Raw genomic sequence first — 27,036 nt, 5'->3', positions numbered from 1 at the left:
TACCGTTCCCCCGTGTATCCTGGACTGCAATGACATTGGCCTGTGGCGGCATCACACGACCCTCCATTATGGCACTGACATTCTTGTGAACAGTTCTTTCCAAAGCGACCCTCGGGGCAAGGCTGACCACACACTGTGCCCTGCATTCAAAGAGACTTGGGAAATTAGATGGGCCTCCAGCCAGGGAAGGGCCAAAGGAGGACGGAGGGAGGAAAGAGAGGAAACAGAAAGGGAAGGAGGGATATGGGAACAGAGCTGCAAGAAATTTAGGGGATTTGAGAACACAGATTCATCTTAAAAAATGTTAGAAAATTTAAACTGACTTATTTACTCAGCAAGCCTAAATCTCAAGACACATTCAAAGGTGGCAGAATAGAATTCTGAAGAAATACCCACCCATATTACAAAACTAAAGCTTAAGATAGAGTCACATCAAGTTATTATGGTAATCTATGGAATTTATAAATCCTTCTAAGTGTTCTTCCTTGTGTCTTACAAGTACAATAAGTCAACAATACTTATTGAGCATCCATTACATACACAGCAACATCTGGTGCAAATGAAATATCCAAGTGCTTTACCATATGTTCTGGAGAAAATACACATTATCATTGGCTTTCTTTCTTGTAACGTAGCATAACATAAGACTGAAAGTTTGTGTACCTGAATTAACAATAACATCGCCTTAAAAATATGTGAACCTAGACATTTTATTTCAGAAGAAAAACACTTTTATTTTCAGCAGGTTCAACAAACATTACTGGGCCAAGGTCAATAGGAAACCTTATTTCCTGGTAAGAAAAATCAGGAGTAACGTGGACATGTGTCCTCACCCTAGAGGCTGTCCGTCTCGTCATATTTATTCCTGTTCTATGTGGAAAAGAATAAGATACTGGACCAATAAATCTAGGAAATACTCTACTATTTTCTACTTCACTTGGCCTTATAGCTTATCTGTTTATTGGGATTTTGTTGGAGCAAACAACATATTGCAAATTACAGGAATTTTTAAAATGTTTTTAACTGTTGGAAGCTGTTGTTTTGTTTTCCTTCTCTCTCTCTCTCCAAAAAAAAAAAAAAAAAAAAGGCAGACTGTGGGCACTCTGAAATTGGAGGCTAGTGAGCACCAGATGGTTTTGTAAATGTTTATTCTGGAGAGCATAAGAAAATACATTTCCTCTAACTCTTGGCTACCCACAAAGGCAGTTGGTGTGCTAATTAAGTCTCCTCTGGTGGTTTCTATCTACCTACAAACAGAGAAAGTTCTTCCACAGACTCTTGGAACCAAAAAAACCTTTGAGAGATTATTCAAATCAATGCCTAACTGGGAATCACCATGTGCCAGGCACAGCACTTTAACTCTGAGAATCAAAGATAAGGTCACAACCCTTATTAACTGACAATGTGGTGAGGGGGACAGATGTAAAAATAACTCTAATCCCTCCATGAGCACAACGTATAAACATGACTGAAGGAATAATACACAAAGGATCAATCTGTGGGAAGCAGGGGTTCTGGTGACAATTCTACTCTCTCAGGGACTTAGTCTAACTACTCAGCTTGTAACAATCCCACATAAGCTTCAGAAATGCTGCTGAAATGTTGTTTATGAGTAAGGATTAATGTGGGCAAACAGCTTTAAGTAGGACATTAATTCTGGTTGACATATGTGTGTGTGTGTGTGTGTGTGTGTGTGTGTAATAGGAAGGTATATTCATCTTTCAAAGGCACCTAGGATGATAGCACAAATAAAATGTTAAAAAAGAATTATAAGATGGAAGCTCAACTACACACAGAGAAAGATGACCTGAAACATTCCATACAAAACCAGGTAGGGGGCCCAGAGTGTAGAGGAGGCTCCACTGGGCTGATGGAGATGGCCACCTGCCCACCTACTGGGTGGGACTCACAGTCAAAGCCTGTGGTTACCACTATACCGCATCATGTCCACCCCAACCAAGAAGAAAGCTTCAATCTCAGATGAAGCAACTCTACATTTGATGTCTAACAAAAGTCCCAAGAGTATAAAATCTACAGCTTCTCATTAAAAAAACACATAGTTCTCTCTAGCAAAATCCTTCCCCTACCAAGGACAAAGCAATGACCAGCATTGACAAAAGGCTAGATATAAGAAGTAAAAGAAGAGAAAGAGTCAAAGATAATTCACAGATAATTCAACATTTCTACCTTAGGCCACTAAGAGAAATATTGGTTTTAACTAAGATTTTTTTTTTCTTAAAGTAGAAGAGGAGTAGGCTTAAGAAAGGCTTGGGTGTACAAATTTGGTTTTATTAATATTGACTTTGATGGGCCTGCTTGAACCACCTCAGTGCTCCTTCCATGATCCCTTGTCCACCTTATCATCAGTGCCCAATAAAAGGCCCCTCACTCTCACTTTACCACTTCATGGAACTTCTCCAGGCTCTGCCTCCAGAATCAGACCTTGTCTTGCTTGTTTACCATTTCTAACTCTCACCTTGGGTCTGGTATTTGGTTTCCACTTGTCCCAGTGGTCTGAACATCTTGACCTCTCCCTTACTTCCCATGACTTTCCTGGGAACTAGACTCCAGTTCTCCTTTGCTCCATGCCTACAACACGGGTAATACCAAACCAATTCCATCCCATGTCTGGCTCCTAGGCCTCCAGCTTGGGCATCAACTAGACCAGTGATGGCGAACCTATGACACGTGTGTCAGAGGTGACACGGGAACTCATTTTTTTGGTTGATTTTTCTTTGTTAAATGGCATTTAAATATATAAAATAAATATCAAAAATATAAATCTTTGTTTTACTATGGTTGCAAATATCAAAAAATTTCTATATGTGACACGGCAGCAGACTTAAGTTAGGGTTTTTCAAAATGCTGACACGCCAAGCTCAAAAGGTTCGCCACCACTGACCTAGACAGACAGTGGCTTCATACATAATAATCTGGGTTGGTGTGTCTAACAGGATAGTGACAGACACGTGTCTAGGCAAGTTAAGATTTGGGAAAATCAGTATATGATTGTCAAAGCCATGGGTCTAGATGAGATTTTCAGAGACTTATACCAAGAACAGAGAAGAAGGACAAGACTGAAACCTAGAGAATAATACAATAAAGTGATCTGTATGAGGAGAAGGATTAGGAAAGGAGATCTTTAGTGAGAGGTAGGAGAGAGGGTTATCAGGGAAATGGAGGAAAAAGAGATTAACAAAGGGAAGTGGATGAGAAGCAGTGTCAAAAGCTTTGGAGAAGTGAAGCTAATGAGAATAAAAGAGTGGAATGAGAATGGATTTGGCAATTAAGAAGTCACTTCACTATACAAGAGCAGCTTCCCACCCTTATGGAGATAGAAAATGATCATGAAATAAATTGCTCTTTTATTTTTTTGTTTGCTAATAAAGGAAGCAGACATTGGTCATTCACTCTTCTGCCTTCCAGCAGACTTATGCACAAACCAACTCAGAGGAATAAGAACCAATGTTATTTCCTCATTTCAGAGAAACCTAGTAAACCTGTTTTGACATTGTGCATCGCATATCACATTAAGATTGTGTGATGTCACATAAAGAAAGAGTATCATGGTCAAAGTATGGCAATTGTGGTAGGTTATAGCTTCCTCTTGGATTATGATGCTAAAGGCTCTAAAGCAGTGATGGCGAACCTTTTGAGCTCGGCGTGTCAGCATTTTGAAAAACCCTAACTTAACTTTGGTGCCGTGTCACATATAGAAATTTTTTGATATTTGCAACCATAGTAAAACAAAGATTTATATTTTTGATATTTATTTTATATATTTAAATGCCATTTAACAAAGAAAAATCAACCAAAAAAAATGAGTTCGCATGTCACCTCTGACACGCGTGTCATACGTTCGCCATCACTGCTCTAAAGAGTTTTGCAACACTTGGGAAATTTGGTTTCCCTGAAAGTATCTCCAGATTGATATGACCAGATAACGTTTTCATATAACACTTATTCTGTTGAAAATAACAGTCTCAAAGAACAATAGTGATCAACAGAACATAATTATGAAAATGATTATTTAAGTACGTACAGTGTTTAACAGCTCTGGCTGCCATATGTAAGATGAGATGTTTCCCTCTTATATCCTGAGGGGAAATGCAGGACAGATGGCCTACTATCTTTTCCACGAGGGCCCTTACTGCACTTCAAGTTCAGGATTGAATCGCCCTCTGCCGTCTCTGGACTGAAGCATTCCAGCTTTGAAGTGGTTGGGTATTTCCAGTTTTGGAATCTTTAACTGTGAGTGTAACTTTATTTTGTGCTAAAGTCCTCCATGTGCGTTTTCACCTGAGTATCCTGAAGCAGGTGACTTTTGGAGGGAGGAAGGGAGCTTACCAGCCAGCCAGGAGGACAGGCGCATTCCCCAGTGACGTGATGACACACTCCTCCATTCTGGCAGGGGCATCTCTGCTCACACTGTGGACCATGCTTGCCAGGGGGACAAAGATCCTCACAGCTGAGGGATTAATGGGTGACAAAGGGTACCATTATTTATGCCACCACACGACCCTTAGGTTCACAGACACAACAGCACCCAGAGTCCTAAAATAGACCAGCTTTCTCTGTTCAACATTGTTCATTTCATTAACACTGAGACCGTTGATCATATTGGCTGGAAGGGTCTTTGAGGGGCCACCTGGTCCTTCCTTTTGTTTTAGGGTACTGTCTGATGAAACCATTTCAATTTGAGGAGAATCTGTCCTCTCTGAGCGCGCCAAGAACGACTCGGGTTGGCAAAGCACTCCTGGTGTCAGGAACTTTCCATGTAACTTTCATAAAGCCCACATGCTACACTGGAAATCTACTTTTGTTTGTGCATTTGTTCTAACCCTGAAGGAGACTGAAATGTTTGCACATCTCCACTCTGTGCACATATTTTTCATAAACAATTTTCAGACCCTCTCCTTCAGATGGACCGGTTGCCATGCCTTTAACCCCCTGTGCCATATTGTGTGAACCAACCTTCTCTAAGCCTTTGCCATTTTTTCTCTCTGGTGAAACTGCTCCAAGTTTCCAAAGCCCTATTCAATTGCAGCCTTAATAAAAACCCATAGAAGCAATATTAACAATTAAATCATTTGGGATGGCCATTCATTCTTCTGAAAATTAGGGCTTTCTAGGCTAATGCACTTTTTCTCTAGCTCTACTTTATAGCCCCAATACTGTCAGCGGGAAGTATTTACCTAATCAGCCCCATTTTCCCCCAAGTTCTAGTTCTATGATTTACAACTATAATTTTCTCAGTAAGGGAACAAGATTTTTCCATCTCCTACTTTTTTTTTTTTTTTTGGCAAATTCTGCCTCTTACTCTGTTTGCTATCACAGATGCTCCTCAACTTACAATGAGATTACATCCCAATAAACCCATCGTGAATTGAAAACATAACTTCAAAATGCAGTTAATATACCTAACCTACTGGACATTATAGCTTGCGCAGCCTACCTTACATGTGCTCAGAACACTTCCGTTAGCCTTCAGTTGGGCAAAATCACCTAACACAATGAACATGCTCTAGAGCCCCAGAGGCTACCCTCGTGATCGGGGAGCTGTGGCTCAGCGCCACTGCCCAGCGTCACCAGAGACTATCACAGCCTATCAGCAGTCCCAGAGAAGATCAAAATTCAAAATATTCACAGTGTGGTTTCTACTGAATGTGTCTCCTTCACATCAGCCTAAATTGGAAAAATCGTTAAGTTGGAGCATTGCTAAGTTGGGGGGACCATCTGTACAAAGCGAAGAATGTCCTTCCCAACAAAAGAAAGTGGAGGCTAAGTAGTTGCTTCGTTGTTCTCCGGAAGCAGTTAATTATCCTATACAGACGTGATACATAGACTTTTATATTCACAAAGCAACATACGTACCTATGGGCATTAATGAACCCAGTTCTCCCTTTATCGTGGGCTATTTCTAACAACTTCTCCCTTTCCTCTTTTCTAAGGCACTGAACCCATCCAGTTTTATCCAGCTAATTAATTTGCCACACGGAACAGGAAAACGTGGACCATTAGCACCAGTGGTGTAAAAGGAATGTGACTGTGGGAGAATCAAAGCGGAACGTCAACTCTGCCCCAGCAACCCCCAACTGGCCATCCAGCCCAACATCCTGGCCCGCTCTATCTTCATCCTGCCCAGAGCAAAGCATGGAAGCTGGTCCTGAGACTCTGCTGGGCTCTGGTGCTCAAGGGTCAGACAGCAGGATCACCTCGTGGCCATCACTGCTGATCCCACCTCTGTGCCTGGACGCCTGCCCTCTCAATGACTCTTCAGGCAGCAACAGAAACAGAAGCACAGGAAAGGATGGCAGCAGCAGCATGAGTGCAGGGAGGGGTGAGCTCTGCACGCAGCCCAGCGGTCTGTCACTTACAAGGCTCCGGTGTACCCGGGTGGGCAGCGGCACTCTCCTGTGGCGTGGTCGCAGGTGGCTCCATTCTGGCACTGGCATCTCTGGTGACAGTCGTTCCCGTAGGTGCCCTGCTCACAGCGCTCCTCGCAGCGCCAGCCCCGGAAGCCGGCGGCGCAGTGGCAGGCCCCCGTGATGGGGTTGCACAGGGCCCTGTTTTTGCACTGGCACCGGCTGCTGCAGTGCGGCCCCCAGTGATCGCCATCGCAGGCTGAGGTGGGGGAGAGAAACACGAGGGCATCAGAGTGTGGGGAGGGTAATGGCAACCTCTTCAGAACCAGCTTTCCCCTCTCAGAGAAAACGGCTTACGGACCCCTCCACCGCCATTCCTTAGCTGGGCGTCAGGGCCCCAGCACCCACCCAGGGCGATGCCTCACACACCGATGCTCAGCACTAGGTGCGCCACTTCCCATCACTCCACTGCGAAGCGCAGCTCCACGTTCCAGCTGCATGCCTTGCTCAGCCTGTTCCCTGCCCCCGAGTGTGGAGTGTGGTGTGAGAGTGGTTGGCTGGGGGAGGGTGTGTGTGTGTGTGGGGGGGGGGGGGCGGTTTGAAGATGAGGCTGGCCAGGCAGGTGGGAATGGTCACTGGTCAGCTCATACAGGGCGTTTATGCACACTAAGAAGTTGGATTGCATCTTTTGGACAAGGAAGTGGTAGTGAAGGATTTTAAGCAACGAGGAACACTGCAGATATGTCTCCTAGTAAGGTCACTGGCTACGGTGTCAGGAAAGGGCAGGAAGGAGCTGACAGTGAGGGGCAGGAGTGCCGGGCGAGAGGAATGGCAGGAGGTCAGGTCAGTGAGGGGCCTGACCTCAGTGTGTGATCATGAAGACCAAGAGGGGACCCACGGGCGGAGTGGAGGCGTGGACTGGCCCTGCTCTGGGTCTGAGCTGAGCTCTCTCCAAGCTGATTTGTTTTCAAAGTATCTATCAAAATCTGTGTGGCTGGGACATAAGCAGAAAAGGCAGGAAAATTTTTGACTAAAATGTTTAAATTCATTGACTTATATTAAAAATAAGACAACAATGAAACAGAAAATCGACAGCAAATAACAAAATAAATAGGCACATGAAACCAGGTAAGCCAAAGGCAGAAAAAAACTTTTGAAAGATAGATTTAAAAGTACAGTTGCAAAGAAAAGGAAGAGCAGCTGTAATTCAAGTCAATGAGCAGGAAAAGGGGAGCGGGGAAGGGAAAAAAACCTCAACCCCAAACAGTCTAAAAATTATAAAGGGTGATGATAAGCAAAACCTACTCTTCATATGCACTGCCTAGCCAGTCGTGCATTTATTTATTAATTAGATGCTATAAAAATCACAAGGGAAGATGCACCCTGCCTAGAGCTCTTAGGATAAATTGCTTTTATGGGGGGAAAAAAGTGTCATTTCATAAAAATGTTATAACTTCAACAGGACTGAAATGAACTATTGAGGAAGAAAACAAACAAAAATTAGGCACATGGCAAACAACAAATTAGACATACAGGATTCATCTTCCAATATGAGAACCTACCTTTCATTCCATACTCTCAAAAGGTTGAATTGAATAATTCTGTTTTTAATCAGTATGGCTTTGGTCTCATTAGTACTTTAGTAAACATACTTTAACACAATTAAAAACAATGAGAGAGAATTCTTGAGCCTAAAGCAGATCAAGAAAGCAATTACCTAAGAACTCACAATGTTCTTTCAGAAAATAAGATTAGGTGGTCTTTCCAAGATGAGATTTAAGCCTAATTGTTATTCATATGAATTGTTTCTTTTATTGCTTATGGATAAGGATAAAGAAATTCTTTTTTCAATTCTAACTCTTTCAATCTAGAATTTTTTTTTTAATTACCTGTATGTTCTTTTACATCCTTTCAGTGATCCCAGGGAGAATCTATCCTGTTTTTAAGGTCCTCTAAAATGAATTCCATAGTTCTTTATAATGTGTTTCCTGGCCCATCGATGTTAAGAGTAAGGAAAAAATCTTCATTCCACGTAAGACAAATCTGCTATCCTGTAATTTGATCCCTTTTTCTCCTGTTCTCCTTACAGTACAGCCCATTCACCACTGTTCTCTATATTATAAGTGATCTTATCCCTGGAATATGAATGCATCCTTGATCTTGCTCTTGCTAGACTAGATATTATAGTCCCAATACTTTTACTTATTTTTTTAAAGTTTATTCAATTTCACTCATTTTCTTTGCTACACCCTCTCCAAGTTCCCATATCCTCTCAACTTCCAGGAGCGTCATATACTAAATACCTACTTTCTCCCCTTATGTATAATAGAGGATTAATTGATTGACACAAAAAAACAATTTTAGCTAACAAAATTACCTTCATAATGGCACCAAGATGATGTCAAAGGTATGAAAAAAATCATGATGAGTTAGAGTGCTGGTTCCCCACTGTGACACTGTGTAAGCGGGGGCCGAGCCCATGTGTTTTACAGAATGTTTGACAACAACAGGTGAGTGGCAGGAAGAAGGTGCAGGGGTCAGAGCTGGTCTCTCCTCTCCTCTGACCCATTTCCACATCCCATTCAACTGCTTCTCTCCCAGCAGAACAGCCAGGCAGAGAGACCAGTTCTATTTTCTTGGGATTCAATTCAAAAACAAAAATGAAAAGCCTAAATATATCTCATGATAGAAGCAAGTATATAGCAGGGATTGATAACTAGCAGCATCAAAGAAAGGGTTTCAGGCTTTTAAAGGAATATTATCATGCAGATATGGTTAATTTCCTGGCTCTAGCTAAGCACTGTGGTATGCTTTGAAGTGACAGCTTCTCCCCGCGGGCTGTATTTTCCTAAAAGGCCCATGATACATGGGGGATGTGTTTCCCTAAAAGGCCCCTCATATATGGGCCTCACAATATATTCACTGGTCACCAACAGGAGCTATGCTGGGGGGAAATCCACATACAGAAGTTTACAGACAAACAGTCAAAAAGTGGAAGAGTGGGACACAGAAGCCTGGCTTGAATTAAGGCATCACCGTGACTTCCTTCCTTTCTTCATTTGTCATATTTAACCACGTCAACGCATCCATTTTTCAACGGATCCCAGTGAGTGACACGGTTCATCGCACAAAAGCCAGCTTTCTTCCCTGGTTCCTGGACAATAGGCAGAATGGCTTCCTTATGTTTGGCACCAAGCTTAACCAATTATCCTGAGTTCAAGTACTGTGCCTGGAAAGGCAGTCTTGAAAGAATCTGAACTCAAATCATCTGATTCATTTTACTTAACATCTCACTCTGATCTCAAAGGGGAAGTGTTTTGCTTCTCAAGAAAAAGTGACTAGGTTGGTCACTGACCACTTAAGAAAATGTAGTTAACATTGAAGTAGCTCGAATATCATAAAAGCAAAAGGTGAATGAACAAGATTTTGATTCAGATTAAATTGAAAAAAACCCAAATGCAAGTAAGAGAGCGAGGACTCATTTTCAGCTCTTACTGTGCTAACAGCTAGAAGTGGGCTGTCGGATGTGCTGTGCCCAGACTCCTGCAGATGTGTCAGGAGACGCTTCATAAGGGTCTCAGACGTGAGCACGGACAGCTCGCTCTATTAAGCTCTCATAATAACTTGGAAATAAAAGGAATTTTATACTACAGTCCCCACTACAACCCTTAGCGACACCTTGTAGAGCACTGGTTCCTCTCACCCTGCAGCCCTATGGTGTGGGCTGGGTGCTGAAATTCACTCAGTTGATAACTCTTGAGTACCTGTCGTGTGCCAGCCATGGTACTAGGCCTAGAGTTGATAGGAGAACGAAAGAGCGCCTGCTTCTATAACCTTACAGCTTAGTGGCAATGGCATCAAGTTACTAGGCAGTAAGACAGCCTGGGATAAGTAGTCAGGTAAGGATATGGACAAGGGGCAACTGAAACCACAGAAATGACACTTAACCAGCGTTGGTGAGTTGGGAAAGGCTTCCCAGCTAAAACAATGTCTAAGCTTGGACTTAAAAGCAGAGTGTGCCATATTTAGGTAAAGGGTGAGGATTTGTACCTACAAAGAGGGGGCACTAACAGGGGAGGGAGGCTGCAGGAGGTATTACATTCAGAGAGTATGATACATGCAACTGCCAAAAGGCTTTTAAATTGCAAATGTCTATGAACGGCTTCTTGGGCTTCTACGCTATTGCATCATGGCCATTATCATCTCTCTTAACCACATGCAACAAGAAGGAAGTATAAAAAATAAGTAAAGATATTAAACATGTCTTCTCCCTCTATCTGTCCCCCCCAGTCTTCCAAGCCCAGCTCAGATACCTCAGGCCTTCAGGTACATTTCTGAGACCCAATCTGAGATGCTCTCTGAAAAGAGCATTATATAAATTCTATGACATCCACTTATATCTCTCGAATAAGACTGAATTTCATAGTCATTTAGACACACTGACACCCTTTCTTGATCTTAGCAGTTGTCAACAGAAGGTTTCGTACTACCATGTCATGGCAGCCCCTGGCTGACAATATGGTTAGATGCATTCTGATTTCAGGGATATCAAACACAAGACTGAGCAACCTGAGGCATGAAGCAAGGTAATGGTAAAGATGAGGCTAATACAGTGATGATGATAACCTTTCCCTTTTTGTGAGAACCAGCACTCTTTTTGTTTTTTAAAAATATGATTTTATTGATATTTAGAGAGGAAGGAAGAGGATAGAGAGATAGACACACCAATGAGAGAGAAACTTCATCGATTGGCTGCCTTCTGCACAGCTCCAACTGTGGCTCAAGCCTGCAACCCCAGCATGTGCCCTGACCAGGAATTGAACTGTGACCTCCTGGTTCATAGGTTGATGCTCAACCACTGAGCCACACCAGGTGGGCAGAACCAGCACTCTTAGGCTCTACTACAGGAGAACAGGTTGCCACATCCATTTTATAGATTAGTCTGGAAAAGTGTATCTAAAGCCCTTCATTCATAAGTTCCTCTTTTGGTATTTTTCCAAAATAAATAAATGTATGTGTGTAAAGACAATACCAATTTATCATGATTAATTAATAATAGTTACAGTGCACCCATAGCCACTATTCTAAAGCACAGTGACCTGACAGAGTCCTGTTATCTACATTTTTTAAAAATATATTTTTATTGATTTCAGAGAGGAAGGGGAAGGGAGAGAGAAACAGAAACATCAATGATGAGAGAGAATCATTGATTGACTGCCTCCTGCACACCCCCTACTGGGGATTGAGCCAGCAACCTGGGCATGTACCCTTGACCGGAATCGAACCCTGGAACATTCAGTCCACAAGCCGATGCTCTATTCACTAAGCCAAACGTCCAGGGCCTATGAAGTACATTTTCTAGATGAAGAAACTATGACCCAGATGACTTGCTTAAAGTTACACAGGTAGTGAGCAGTGAGGCACAAGACCTGTCTTCAGAGCCTGTATTCTACATTTACTCCCTCCAAAGCTATAAGGATGCTTATCTCAATGCCGTTTATAATAACAAAAAAACTAAAAACCAGCCAATTTTCTAGTAATAGAAGACTATTATTTTTGGTAAAGTCATATAATGGGATACTATGCATCAATTAAAAGTGGTTTAACAGAAGAATATTTAATGAATTTGAAAGATGTTAGCAATATCATAATTATAAAAAGTACATTAAAAACAGTATGCTCCATATGATTCTATTTGAGCAATACATTAAAATGAACCATATTAAACTGTCATTAATTTAGGGAAAAAATGGCCAAATATCTGCAATTATAATGTTTGTATCTAATATCTGGGGAAGGAAGGAGAAGAGGGATATGAGGAAGATAGGGACAGAGATAGACAGATATGGAAAAGCTCCACTGTCAAATGGTACCACTGGGTATTTCTGGATCTTAAGAGCATATATGATTTTTCTTTTATTCCTTTGGATTAACTAGATGTTCTACATTTTCTACATGTCTCCTTTTGGCACATGAGAAGAGCAAGCAAAACATTAGGTTTCAAACGGTTTGATCTGCTGAGCATTTATCTTGCACCAGGTCCTGTGCTCCATGCGTTAGACACCTCTTTCTAGTCTTCACAGCAATTCCAACAAGGTGGGTGTCAGGATCGCACTTAGCAATCATGATCACATGTAGCACATTGAACATATTTCGGATGAGAACATTTCGGTAAAATGTCCATGAACACCCAACCAATAAATGGTGGCATCAATATTCAAGTCTAAGACTTCCTGAAAACAAAGTCCAAGCACTTTTCAGGAGACTATGCTGCTCCTGAAGTAGTGAAATTATAGATTTTGGTTAAACATATCCCACAATTATGTTTTTCATCTAATATGATCCATTCAGGCAGAGCAACACACGATAAGGCCTTTCATGAGCAAGCCTAGGGGTTCAGCCAGTGACTCAATATTGAGGGGCACCGGAGGTAGGAAATTACCTCGGTAGTAAGAACAGAGGGCATTTCTCAAAAAGAAAAGAAAATTAAGGAGATGCTCAGATCCGAAGAGCTCTGTGAGTTGATAATGATTCTATGCAAACAGAAATGCCAATAAACTTGCGGTGGTAAAAGTATTGATGTCATTCGCTTTCAGAGCAGACCTGAAAGCTAGGCCCACTTATCACTGGGAACGGCTGGCACTCAAGATACACTAGTATCTGGTGAATGAATGAAGGCAAATGTGCATCACTATAGCTTTCACAAGCAGAGAAGCCTGTACAACCATTGTAACAATTCTAGGCACATTTTCCTCTCCCAACGCACTTCAAATCCTCAGTCTAATGTTCTGTGCAAAGGATGGGGGGTGGGGGGAAGAGAAGAGTTTCAATCGTGTGTAGCTTTATACAGCTATTTTATTTAAACTTCACAATAACACTCAATGTTACCAGGTACAATTATTCCAACATTTCATGTGCAAAATGGACTCATGATAATTTTCTCAAATTCACTCAGTGCTAAAGGGGCAGAAGCAAGGGATAAGCCCCAACCTCTCAAGGCCTCCAGGGCCAGGATCTTCCCCCACCATGCAGACCATCCCCAGCGAATGATGCTCATCAATGACAAACCCACATCAGTGCACATTCACTGCTTCTGCCTGGTTTCCAAAGGGGGTCATTCTAGGACAAAAGTCTCACATGTGTTTGAGAAACAACACTTGTTTGCCCGAAGGACATCCCCATCTTCAGAGTGGTGGAAGCCGGCTCATCAGAATGGTTTTGATAAGGAATGCCCCAACATGTCCACAGCCACAAATGGTATTAACAAAAACAAGGCCTGGGGGGAAATCTTTGAACAAAACGGAGACAGCTTAGTACATCTCTTGTCTTTGTGTAAACGAAGAATAAGAAAAGGAGCACCATTAGAGATCAACAGAAATGCCAAACTGAGAAGGAACGAGGGCATGCTAATACATTGTTTCATTCAAAGGACTCCATCAAAAAAATAAAATAAAAAAGGAAGGGAAAGGATGAAATAATTTTCTCATTGAGAAAGGAGTGATGGAGTCATGTTTACCCTTAGGTTCACCTTGTTAAAAAATTCACTGATCAGCAACTGGCTCAATGCGAAGAACAGTGATCTAGCATCAGACAGACGGGACTCCAACCAGGCCACCCCACTTCATAGCCATGGGACCTGGAGCCAGTCCCCGACCTTTGTTACACTTCGTTTTCTTTTGTAAAATGGAGATGGTAGAACGTACTAATTACAAAAAAGTACTTCTTATGTGTGACCCGGCACAGACCTAATAGCAGCAGAGATTTTATTCCATGGTTGGCACATTGGAACATCTCAGGAAGGACACTCAAGAAAAACATCCTCCAGCGTATATGAAGCAGGAGTAGCAGGCCTGTCCTTGGTTTGTATTATTTGTTTGTCTTGCATGAATCATTCATGCCCAAAAAGACAACTTGGTTCTCACTATGCGAATTTCAAAAACAAATTTTCCAGTAGTTCCATGTAGTAAAAACAAACCCTGGTATCACCCTTTTCATCTGTTTTTACAAGGCCAACTGGAAAAGGCTCGGGTGTACAATGAAACCCTGCATTTTACATTGTATTCTTAGTTGCCAGTTCAAAACAGGATTTAGAAATTTCCCACTTGCTGAAAAATTAATGTGTTCAGAGGGATAGGCCATGAGGCCCAAATATGGGAAAGGAAAAACTTACAGACAATTGTAGTCATCCTTTCTTAGCATGAAAAAAAAATTGATTGTCATTAATAAAATCTGGAGCATCTGGCCATATTTGTATGCACCAATCCCAATGACTTAACTTTTCCTCAGGTAATCTATGCCTACTAAGATCACAGAGTGGTCTTGAGACACATTTTGAAATATAAGATGCGTTTTAAAAGCAATTGATTCTGAATTATAGAGAACAACGAAGGTGCCTAATTCTGTGTACTTGTGTTAGGCCTAAACAAACTAGATGAATGAGCAATTCAGTTTTCATTCATTGCTTTTTGTTTGGAGTTTGATTTCTGGGTGTGTATGGTTTGTGTGTGTGTGGGGGGGGGGGGAAGGGTCTTCATTTAAAGCCTCTGGGATCTAAAATATCAATATTGTAGAATTATATGAGGTTCAGGAACCTTGTGAATACTTCTCTACCAGATACGCAGGATAATATACTGAATCTCGGAACTCAAGTTGATCATAGGGAAAGTGATGCCAGCTGATAATGCATAACTACCCTCACCAGGGTTGCTCTTTGAAGTAACTAAGACTGCAAGTCCTCTTAACGTATAAATGTCAAGTATCTATTAGAATATATCAGTCAGCTATACTAATTTGAAAATATATTTTTACATGGAATTTTGCCGTGATGTTCTCCATTGACTTTAAAGAGGAAAGTTTGTGACTATGAGAGAAATTACTAAGGAAGGAAATTCAACCCTTTGTATTCTAACATACAGGCAAAGCACAAACAAGTTGCTTTTAAGAAAGTATCTCTACAGAGTATGTCTTTTAGAAGAGGCCGAAATAATATTCTGTTGTCTCAGAGGGCAGAAAAACAGTTCTTTCTGAAACACACACCCTTTCTTCCTAAGCCTTAGTCCCCCAGTGTCTTTTATCTCCTGTGATTTTGTTCCCCGTGCTTCAGGCTAACAAGGCTGTGCTGTGTCATTCCCTTTGTTACTGTAGAAGAAAAGATCCTCATTCAAAACATCAATGCTTTAAAAATAAAACAACTCTGGAAAGCCTCTCCATCCATGAAGAAGAACAATAAAAATGTATTTTCCAGATCCTCTGAAAGCACCAAAGCCCCATGTCCCTCACATGTCAAATCGCCCCACTGGAGAGCTGACACGGTGCCAGCATCGCTGTGGACACCACCAGGGCTGTTTATATGAATATCATTCAGTGCTGAGGGAGGACCTTTTTCCTTCTTTTAAAAAATGTTTGCTACATAGATTTTCAAAGAAACACTGTCATGTTATAATTTCAGTGTGTGTTTCTCTCAAATTATGAACCAGCAAAGGGGGCGTGAAATATTTATTCTTCGGTGTATCTAACTACAGATGTTGATGTCTCTCTAGGACAGGGGAGGGCAAACTTTTTGACTCGAGGGCCACAATGGGTTCTTAAACTGGACCAGAGGGCCAGAACAAAAGCATGGATGGAGTGTTTGTGTGAACTAATTTAAGTTCAAAGTAAACATCTACACTAATAAAAGAGAAAAATGGTAATTGGCGTACGGCGCTACCCTTTTCATTGGCTAATCAGGGCTATATGCAAATTAACTGCCAACTGAGATGGCAGTTAACTGCCAACAAAGATGGCGGCTAATTTGCATATGTAGGCACAATGCAGGGAGGCGAAAGGGAAAGCAGGAAGAAGCCCCCTGCCACTGACAGTGATCGGAAACCCAGGGGGGAGCTAAGAGGTGGGGGGCAGGGCAAAGGCGGCCCTGGGGCCGCCTTTGCCCTGCCCCCCAGCCATGATCACAGAATCAGGCGCCTTTGCCGCCCTGGCCAGTGATAGCAGGAAGTAGGGGTGGAGCCAGCGATGAGAGCTGGGCACGGTCGAAGGTGGCAGTCCCAGGAGCTAGGGGTCCCTTGCCTGGGCCTAAAGCGGAGCCCACGATCACGGGGCCACTGCAGCTGCGGGTCCCCGCTGCCCGAGCTGGACGCCTCAGCCAGAGGCGTCCTGCAGAAGCAGGGGTGTAGCCTGTGCGATCACGGCGCCCCCCGCTGCCACTGCGGGTCACCGCTGCCCGGGCCGGACGCCTAGGCCCGAGGCGTTAGGCCTGGGCAGGGGAGGAGCCTGCAACCGCGCAGAGCTGGGGGTCCCCTGCCCAGGCATAATGCTTCAGCCAGAGGCGTTAGGCCTGGGCAGGGGCGGAGCCTGCAACCGCAGGGAGCTGGGGGTCCCCTGCCCAGGCTTAACGCCTCGGCCAGAGGCGTTAGGCCTGGGCAGGGGCAGAGCGGGAGATCGCGGGGAGCTGGGAGTCCCCTGCCCAGGCCTAATGCCTTGGCCAGAGGCATTAGGCCTGGGCAGGGGCAGAGCCTGCAACCGCGGGGAGCTGGGAGTCCCCTGCCCAGGCCTGACACCTCTGCCGGAGGCCTCAGGCCTGGTCAAGGGGCCGATCCGGTGATTGGTGATTGGAGGGTGATGAGGGTCAACTCCTCTGGCTGAGGCATTAGGCCTGGGCGGGGGGCTGGGGGTCCCCTTGCCCAGGCCTGAAGCCTGGGTCAGAGGCATCAGGCTTGGGCGGGGGGTGGAGCAAGCGATCAGAGGGAGATGAGGGTCCCCTGTCCAGGCATGATTCCTGGGCCAGAGGCCTCAGGCATGGGCGGGGGTCAGAGCCAGTGATCGGGGGGAGATGGGGGTCCCCTGTCCAAGCCTGACACCTCTGGCGGAGGCGTCAGGCCTGGGCATTGGGCTGATCAGGCGATCGGAGGGTGATGGGGGTCTACGCCTCTGGCTGAGTCATCAGGCCTGGGCAAGGGGCAGAGCCAGCAATCGGAGGGGTCTGGGGGTCCCCTGCCCAGGCCTGATGCCGGAGCCAGAGGCATCAGGCCTGGGCTGGGGGCAGAACCAGTGATGGGGGGAAATGAGGGTCCCCTGCCCAGGCCTGACCCCTCTGTCAGAGGCGTCAGGCCTGGGCAAGGGGCCGATCCTGAGATTGGAGGGTGATGGGGGTCAATGCCTGAGGGCTCCCAGTATGTGAGAGGGGGCAGGCTGGGCTGAGGGACACTCCCCCCCCCCCACACACACACACCCAGTGCACGAATTTTGTGCACCGGGCCCCTAGTCATTACATAAAAGGGTACGGTCTTTTTTTTTTTTTAGTTTTATTCATTTCGGATCCGGCCCGCGGGCCGTAGTTTGCCCATGGCTGCTCTATGAGAACACACTGATGAACCTGTTCGCAATGTAGGCAAACCTTAAGGACACACACTGTAGGCTGGAATTGAGTAAGGGATTTGGGGGGGATTACATTTATTCACTAAAGTCAAAAGAATAATAATAACCTCAGGGGCCACCACAGGATGTCTTACTTTGGAAAATCTTGCCATATTTTTGTTCTTTGCTCATTTATTCTTTCATTACAAATGTGTTAAGCATCTCCTATGGCTACTAAGTTCTGTTTGTTGAGCACTTACTACTTGCTCCTGCCTAAGACATGTTCTATGGCTAAGATTTCTTTATCTACTAGAAGAGACTAGCCCATAGTGAGGTTTATCACAAATGATTATGTACTAGTAAGTGTTGCTGTGTGTAGGATGCTCAAGGAACCCAGAGGACCTAGGCACATTGTACCATTGGGCAGAGGAGGGACGGCATCCAGAGGAGATGGGGCATGAAGTGAGCACTGAAGGATAAGCACTCTGGACCACCACTGGCCAAGTACTTAGTATCTTCACTCTGGATGTGAGAGGCCAGAGGGCAGAGGTCTTAAATGTTTTGTTTAAAATCTCATAGTAAGAAAACCAGCCCTCAAACCCTCAATGCTAATTGGATGGTCTGAAAAATTTATTATCATTTCTTTGAGAAAAAAAATTTTTTTTAACTATAGAAGACTATAAGTAACACTATAACAAAGGCCCATGAATCCACAACCTAGAATTAACTATTGTGAACATCCCATCACATCTGCTTCAACATTTAATGCAAGAAATAAAACATTGCAGATCAAGTTAAAGTCTCCTCTGTCTCCTTCTGCCTGGTTCTCAGTTCTTTCCCTGCTCTTTTTGTTTTTTAGTTTCAACTGTTGATAGATATGTATTTATTGCCATTTTCTTGTTCATGTTTTTTATCTTTTTTCCCCTTCTTCTTCTTCTTCTTCTTCTTCAAGAAGACCCTTTAACATTTCATATAATACTAGTTTGGTAAAATGATTTAAAAGTGTGTATGTATATGGGGTTGGGGGAGGGGAATTTTGACCAAAAAGGAAAAACTGTGGTTAGTTGTGTTTTTATTATTTGCATTGAAGAAGTTTACTAGTATTTTAAAAAATGCTTTGACAATCACAAGCAATAAGAAACCAGATATGATCATAAAAGATATGTGTGTGTTATGTGCCGTTGCGTCACCTCTGACTCCTATGAATGAGTGAGGTCCCCAATGTCCTGTCCTTAACAGCCCTGCTCAGCTCCTGCAGACTCATGGCTGAAGTTTCTGTTATAGAGCCAACCCAACACTATTTGGTTTTCCTCTTTTCCTGATGCCTTTGATTTTTCCCAGCATTATTGTTTTTATCCAAAAAAAAACAAAAAAAACCCCTACGTTCTCATGATGTGCCCTGTAGGACAGCTTCAGTTTTGTCCATTTTCCTCCAGTGATGTTTCTGGCTTAATTTGCTCTAGAAGCCACTTGTTCATCATTCTGGCAGTCCATGGTATCCATAGAGCTCTCCTCCAACATCATATTTCAAATGAATTTAATTATAAAATAAACCAGAGGACTTAATTTCAGCCAATTAACAACATAACCTCATAAAGGAGATGTATGTATCTCTACTAAAATCGGCTATTAATCTACTCCATTTTACAGGTGGGGTAACAAGTGAGGCTACAGGATCACTTCATATACATGGTACCATTATTTCACTCTAAGCAGAACAACCAGGAAGCACATTATTGCTGTGAGAAAATGGTTGATATGTGATTTGAAATAACTTGTAGTTTGAACTTATTTGCCTTATTTCTTAGTTTCCACATCATTTGGGTACAAATTAACAGCTGAGTTCCATATTGTCATACAAAATGTGCACCTTGAAAAGTAATATATGCAAGTTTTGATGAGAAATTGTTAAGCATTCTCCACTCAAATTAGGGCTGACTTTCAAAACCTCTCATAGTCCTGGGGCCACTATTTCAGGAGTCATACCCCATGTGAGTTAGAATCTTGATGCTTATACTACGACCTTTCCTCTCTTGAGTCTGAGGAGCTCCCACATCTACATCTTCCTCAATGTTCATGGAAACTACATCGGGTTCATCTCTCCTGGCATCTAGTTTCAGGGCAGCTTCCAATTAGTGGGCAAGGAAGGGAACTTCTGCTAAGTCACCAAAGATAATGAGCCTACAAGATACTAGCCGAGGTGAATCCTGAAGTCACAGGAGCCTGAGCTACCTTAAAGCCCTTGGAGGAAAGACTTTAGGTCATGCCTTTCTCTAGACCGCAGCGGTCACCAACCAGTGGTCCATGAGGTCCAAAAAGTTGGCGACTGCTGGTTTAAGGAAGACATCTGATCATTTCTTAACTTCTCCAAATATGTTGCTTATACACGGGCCCCAAAAATGTATACACACTTTAACAACTGATAGCTCAATTGATGTTTCTTTCTTTTCAGATTTAACCCATTGGAATTTATAATGTATAATAAGTGTGCATTATACAATATACACTTACAGGTCACCTGGTCTCACTAGGGAGAACTGACTTCAGTGGGGCCCAAGTAGATGCTGCAGCAAGGAGACAACTGTGATAACCAATTATAAGAGCAATTCCACTTCTGGGTACTTACCTGAAGAAACCCGAAACACTAAATCAAAAAACATATATAGCCACATGCTCATTGCAGCATTATTTACAATAGCCAAGAAATGAAAGCAACCTAAGTGTCCATCAACAGATGAGTGAATAAAGAAATGGTGCATATATACAATGGAATATGAGTCAGCCATAAAAATGAAAGAAATAATGCCATCTGCAAAACATGAATGGACTTAGAGGATATTGTGCTGAGTGAAACAAGTCAGACAGAGGAAGACAAATACCATATGGTTTCACTTCTATGTGGAATATAAAAAACAAAATAAACAAGTAGAACAGAAACAGCCTCATAGACACAGAGCATTTTGATAGTTTCCAGATTGGAGGGGGGTAGAGGTGGGATGGGTGATAAAGGTAAAGGGAATAAGAAGTACACGCTGGTAGTTACAGAATAGTTATGAGGATATAAACTACAGCATATGTAATATAGTCAATAATACTGTAATAACTATGTATGGTGCCAGATGGGTACTAAATTTATTGAGGTGATCACTTTGTAAGTTATATAAATACCTATTCACTGGGTTATACACCTGAAACTAATATAATACTGTACATTAACTGTAATTGAAAAGTAAAAAATTACTTTAAATAAGTATATTTAGTTACTAAAAAAGATAAAATATCTAGAGCTTCCAAATTAATCAAAACATAGTAGATATTTTAAGTTGCTGTCTGTGAGAACACAGGGAAGGATATAAGTCTTAATATAAACCAATTTAGCCTCTAATTAAGAAGAGGATGGTGGCTTGGATTTGGGTGGCAGCTCCATCAACCTGATTTCTAAACTAATTCTGACAGAGATGGGCATGTTAATGACAATGAGAAAAGGTTAGATTTGGTCATATTTTGAGGTTGAACCAAGATTTTCTGATAAATTGATGTCAAGGGATATTACACAAAAACAACAACATAATAACAAAAAAATTGATAGATGATGTGGATGGAGTAGGGTTAAATAACATGCCAGCCCAGCCTTGTCTTCACACCCATTGCAAGTTATCTAACTAGCATAGGAACATAAATGTCCACAGGGCTCTTATTGTGCCAGAAGCAATGTAAACCCGAACTCATCTGGTAAGGATGGACATCCATGGTCAGATGTTGGAAATCACACACACACACACACACACACACACACACACACACACAAACAAACAACAACAACAAAAACAACAAAGTAAAACCTTCACTAGGGTTTCTTGGGAAGCCTCCTGGCAAGTGACTATGGGCAGAGAGGCTTCTGCTAATGAAGGGTGTCGCCTGCAGGACGAAATGAGATGGCCACAAAGAGCTACCCCATCCACTGTTCAGTCTAAAGACCAGACTGCTGTGAAGAAGTCTGGTGGTAGCCCCCTGCGTCACATAAGAAAGTGAAAGTACCATTTATTTCGCCATTATTATGCTGCCAGGCACAGCGCTGAGCACTGAACGGGTATTGTGCCATTTAATCCTCAGAAGAAAAGGAAGTAGGTACTCTCACCCTTATTTGAAGCATGAGGGAAGTGAGGCTCAGAAACAGCTCAGAGAGGAGAGCAGCTAAGACTGCTGCCATTCAATTCCAATCTGGGGGTTGGAGGAAGGCGGGGAGAGGGGCTCTGTCCATCCAGAGAGTAACCAAGCACAGCCCAGATCTTAGGCTCCTTTAGAAGGCAAAATCAGCAGTTTTTGTTTGTAACTTCTATCAAAATATTTGGGCAATCTGTCAGTGAAACTGCTTTCGGGCAGTTCTGCTCAACCATTGTGAACTCAATCCTTCCCACCCATCATCAATGCCCTGCCCCCGTGCCCCTGAAGCCCAATGATCTCCTCTTATTCTTGCTGCTCCATCAACCTGATTTCTAAAGTAATTCTGACAGAGAGATGGGCATGTTAATGACCTGCCTCCAGGACTGGGCTCTGAGTGCCTTCTCTCCCAGACAATATCGATCAGACTATTGTGCCCAGTCAATAGTCCTTTACAACAAATCTTGCTGGGGAATAAGTCAGCTTTTGTGCCTATGATTTCTGGCCTGTAACAGCCTTCGAATGGCTCCCCAATTCGAATATCCTGCAGGCAAAGTCTTGCTCCTTAGTGCTTTGCGGAGTGCCTTCTTTATTTTTCTAAAAGGTTATCAGTGTTCCTAATGTGGTACCTGAAAAGTGTGTGAGCCACTCTTGCCTCGTAGGCATGTTTCCACTACTTCAGAGTACATTTAACCAGAAATGCTATTGATGACGATACAACTCTAGTTTTGATTTTCTAAGCCAAACTTAATTTCCACTTTTGCCTCTATTTGGTCCTAATGTCAAAAGCCTGGGGAACAAGCATTTGAGAACTACTTGCTGGCTGCTGGCTGCTGGCTGGTGTAGTACTTTCCCAGGAGTTTTGAATGTGCCCTACAGCCAGAGGAGAAATAAATTTCTTTATAGACGTTTAGAAAATCATAAGTAGGAGTATATAGGTTGGGAGAACAAATGTATTATTGTAACTCATACAAAAGCTTTAAAGGGTTTCCAACACTAAGAAAGGTTGTGGGGATTGCATGTATGTAGCTATTGGAGTCAATCACTCATAGAAACACAGACTTGAAAGGGGTTGTAAATATAATCTGGCCCAACGTTCTTAATATTACAAATGAGGAAATTAAAAATTACAAACGAGGCCAACCAAAATGGTGTCCTTTGGAATTCCCCATCTCTAATGTTAGTGTGCCCTCAGCATCTCTCAGAATTTTTATTTTAATATTTGTCTGGTGTTTTCAACACCAGCCTCCTGCTCTCATTTCTCTCAATGCCCCTTGTCACTTTCACCAAACCTCCTTTCCAACTTCAGGAGGCACCATACCCTTGTGGTTGAAGTTAATGGCTCTCAGTGAGATGTGAGTCTGTCTCCAATGTTTACTAAGTGTATCAACTTAGGCAAGTCATTTAATTTTTCCGCACCACCATTCACTCATCCATAAAATAGGAGCAAGAATTGTAACCATTTCATTGTCTGTTGTGAACATTAAATGTCATTCCTATAAAGCCCTTTTACTGATGCTTGGCACATTTTAAGTGCTCAATGAAAGAGAACAGTCATTGGCATTATCAATGTGACCCAACTTCTGCTCCCCTTAGTATCAGCAGATGATCTCGCCTCCAAGTTTACCAAGAGAATGAAGAAAGGTCACCAAATATGGACTCCCTCACCCACTAGTACCTCTGACACTAGAAATCTATGGACATCCCTGACCGACACTGTTTCCTGCTCATTCTGTTGGGAATGGGAAGTACTTCTTCCTGCCAATCAGTTCCTGGGATCCCATCCCACCCCCCAACTGTCTCCTAAGGAGCCTTGTTCCTTCAATTAAATGGTTTTCTCTCTCAACTGAATCTCCAGCTTCCCTCCCTTCTCTTTCACCTTCCGCTCAGCCTCTAAACCTTTTTCACTGAAAAACATAAACATAAACAAACAAACAAACAAACAAACAAAGCCTTCATTGCCTTTCACTAACTCCCTCTTTGCTCCTCCTCGTTGGCTTCTCAGCTAACTTTCTAGAAGAGTAGTCTATATCAGCTTCTTTTCCTTCCCCCTCACCCACAGCAATACACGAGGTCCTTCTTGCCCTAGTGCACCCAGAAAACCTCACATTACCTTGCCCAACTTCACTTAGGCTTCCTCAATCCACCGCCACGACTGAGGCTGTTTTCTTCCTCACAATGAGACATTCACGCTGCTGTCTACCTTTCTCCAAGCATGAGCTTCGTCCCATATTTGTTTCCTTATCCCCAGCATCCAATACAGTTCCTTGCACACAGTAATCACTCATGAATACACAAATGACCTTCTCAGAATCATAGAGAATCATACGGTTCATTTAATCTAATTAAATGGAACAAACATTTACTGTGCTCCAACCACATACCGGGCACAATGGAGCCTGAAGAGATTAATAACACACAGCCCCTGCCCTCCAGGAGTTGTTTGTCATCCAGTGAGGGAGGAATAGGAATAGAGGACTGACGATGGAACAGAGAGATTGATGAGGGAAAGGGGTAACAGAGAGAGAGAGAGAGAGAGAACAGGAAAGAGAGGAGCAAAGAGAGATGGAGGTAAGATAGATTAATGTCATATAGGCTAGGGTATACATTAGGATGCCAATAAAAGTAAAATATGTGTGTGCTTTTTAAAAAAATCATTTCATCAAATTTAAAAAGAAGCAATATGTCCGAGTCTAGTCAAATAAATCTTGATTTCACTCCGGGGGGAACAAACTCTGTACAGTTCTCTGACACACCTGGTTTTTTACACAGAGAATACACTGAGACCAGGAATTCTGACGATATATCACATATAGGAACCCTGCCCTCCACTGACAAAGTGAGCAGGTTAAATTTCCAGCGGATGCCTTTGTGAACCTGTACATATAAAGGTTTCTGTTAGTCCCTTAATCTCCTGAATATATGAGGGGGGAAAATACAGAGAGATAGTTCTGGGTGACAGTTACCAATTTACGGCCATCTGGTCATTTTAGCCTCTTACTGTAAATAAAGTACTTACTCTTCTGGATGTAATGATTGATCCTGATTTTCAAGAGGAAATTGGGTTGCTACATGAAACCAAGAAACTCTGATATGGGGCACCTCTTAGCAATTCCATGCCCACTAAGAAAGGTTAACAGAAGCCATCAATAATTTATTTAAAGGTAAGACAACTGAGAATTCAGGTCATTCAGGAATGGGGGCTGAAATCACTCCACCATGTAAGGAGCCCCAAGCAGGTGGGCTCTGGGCTGAGAAAGGGTGGGCACACAATGCTGCATGGAGAAGGGAGGTGCATATACAATGACAGCCTTGTGACTAGTTACAGAACAGGGGCCTGCTGCAGTTTTTAATAGTTTCTATTGGCTTGTTATATGAATACATTCATTTGTAGATGTTATTTTCTTTTCCCTCTCTTTTCATTTTTATTTTATTTTATGAACAAGTTGTTGGACATTAACTTTAGTATCTAGATAAAATGTGTGTAGAGTGTACATAGAGGAGCTGAGTAACCAAAGGCATGGATTGCAATGGCTATCACTTTATTGCCTCTCAGTACTGAACTTTTCCTTCATTGCGGGCTCTACAAAAATGGATCTGGGCCCTTTAGATATTCTTCCTTTTCCAGCTAGCTGAGTGTGAAGCATTTTCTTTAGAGGGCACAGGAGAGACATTCCAGGAGGAAAACTATCCGCAGTATTCCAGTGTGCTACCTCAACTGATTCCTGAAGCGCACGTGGCTTCTCCAGCCCCCAGGGCCTGCCCTGGAAGCACAGTGGGACTGGCTTCTGCAGCATCTGACTGTGTGGCAGCTTTCACTGAGCACCGTTTCTGCAAAAGGGGCAGCTTCTGCAGCCCAGCGCTAGGTCCTGCAGCACAGGCAGCTTGTTAGCATCCAGCTCCTGCAACACACTGGCTAGTAGAACCCATGAGCCAGCAACTGTCCCTGGGTACCCCTGGGGCTTTGATAGCAGACACTTCTCTATCCAAAGCTTTTCCAAGTGTCCTGGAGGGCAGATTTCCAGCAAGTTCTGCAAGAACAGTACTCCGGCAGCCTCTCTGCCATTCAGTGAGCTGTGGACGTGCCTCCTCTAACGAGGTCTGGATCGCACCCCGGTGGGGCTTCCTTTGGGGCACTTTATCTCAGCCCTAAGAGTAGAGGCTGCTCCTTATGTCAGCTGCCCTTGCATTGTCTTGAGTGCTATTTACTTCTTAATAGCCAATCCCTCATTACTCCAGTCCCCTGTGGTAGTTCATAATCCTTCTTAATAAACTCTCCCTGTTAAAGTTACTGTGTGTCCCAGTAGTAATGAGCATTCCCAGCACACCGATTTTCGCTTCTAAATACCATTTTCCAATGGCTCGTTCTAGAACTGAGGCAGGAAAAAACACAAAATAAGCTTGGAGTATCCTGTAGCACCAGAAAGTAAGGAAGTGCTCAAAACAAACCGGCAGAAACAAACAGAATGCAGGGGGCATGTCAACAGGACACAGAGCCACCCAAAGGAACACCCAATCTCCAAAGCTGGAACAACTTGAGCAAAAAAATAACGTACTGTTGGTGTATAACCCAAAATATCAATATAATTGTATATGAGCCCATACTGATATAAATAAGTGATTGAATGAATAGGGGAAAGACAAATCTTCCTCAAAAAGAGCTCCAAATAACATAGGTAGACACTCACCCCTTGAAGACTAAAGCTTAATTCCCGCCTTTCACCCTTAAGGGAAGGCTAGACTTGGTGACTTGCTTTTTAAAGAACCAATTAGGGAGAGCGAAAAATAGTGACTTTATGTGGAGAAACCTGACAAACACTACACATCAGCAAGCGATGAAGGGTAACCAAGTGATGATATCACCAGTGATGTCATATGAATGTCATGAAACCCCTGATATGATGTGATGAGAAGGGCACGTCAACTCCGTGGTATTCCTTTCAAAACCCATAACCCCACCATGAGAAAAACACCAAACACTGACTGAGGGGCATTCTACAGGATACCTGGCCAGTGCTTGTCAAGGCTACCGAGGTTAGGAAAAACAATAACTGAGAAACTGTCCCACATCAGGAGTCAGGGAAGACAGGACAATGAAAAGCAGTGTGGTGCCCTGGATTTGGATCTGGAACAGAAAGAGACATCAACAGAAAAACTGATG

General features: G+C 43.0%; 1 protein-coding gene and 1 long non-coding RNA gene across 2 annotated transcripts in view; both read right to left on the bottom strand.

The window, feature by feature from the left end:
• Positions 1-27,036, bottom strand: part of LOC308517611 — a 775,374-nt gene that overhangs the window by 132,125 nt on the left and 616,213 nt on the right. The window lies entirely within an intron of this gene.
• Positions 1-27,036, bottom strand: part of MEGF10 (multiple EGF like domains 10) — a 124,450-nt gene that overhangs the window by 51,941 nt on the left and 45,473 nt on the right. The window contains exons 5-7 of the mRNA XM_081088822.1: positions 6,378-6,624; positions 4,348-4,468; positions 4-140 (exon numbers count right to left, since the gene is read on the bottom strand). Of these exons, the coding sequence (XP_080944948.1) occupies positions 4-140; positions 4,348-4,468; positions 6,378-6,624 (505 nt within the window). The remainder of the gene's footprint in view (positions 1-3; positions 141-4,347; positions 4,469-6,377; positions 6,625-27,036) is intronic.

The sequence above is a fragment of the Myotis nattereri genome, assembly GCF_964212035.1.
Source record: "Myotis nattereri genome assembly, chromosome: 4".
Lineage (NCBI taxonomy): Eukaryota > Metazoa > Chordata > Mammalia > Chiroptera > Vespertilionidae > Myotis > Myotis nattereri.
This window is presented reverse-complemented; position numbering and strand designations above follow the sequence as displayed.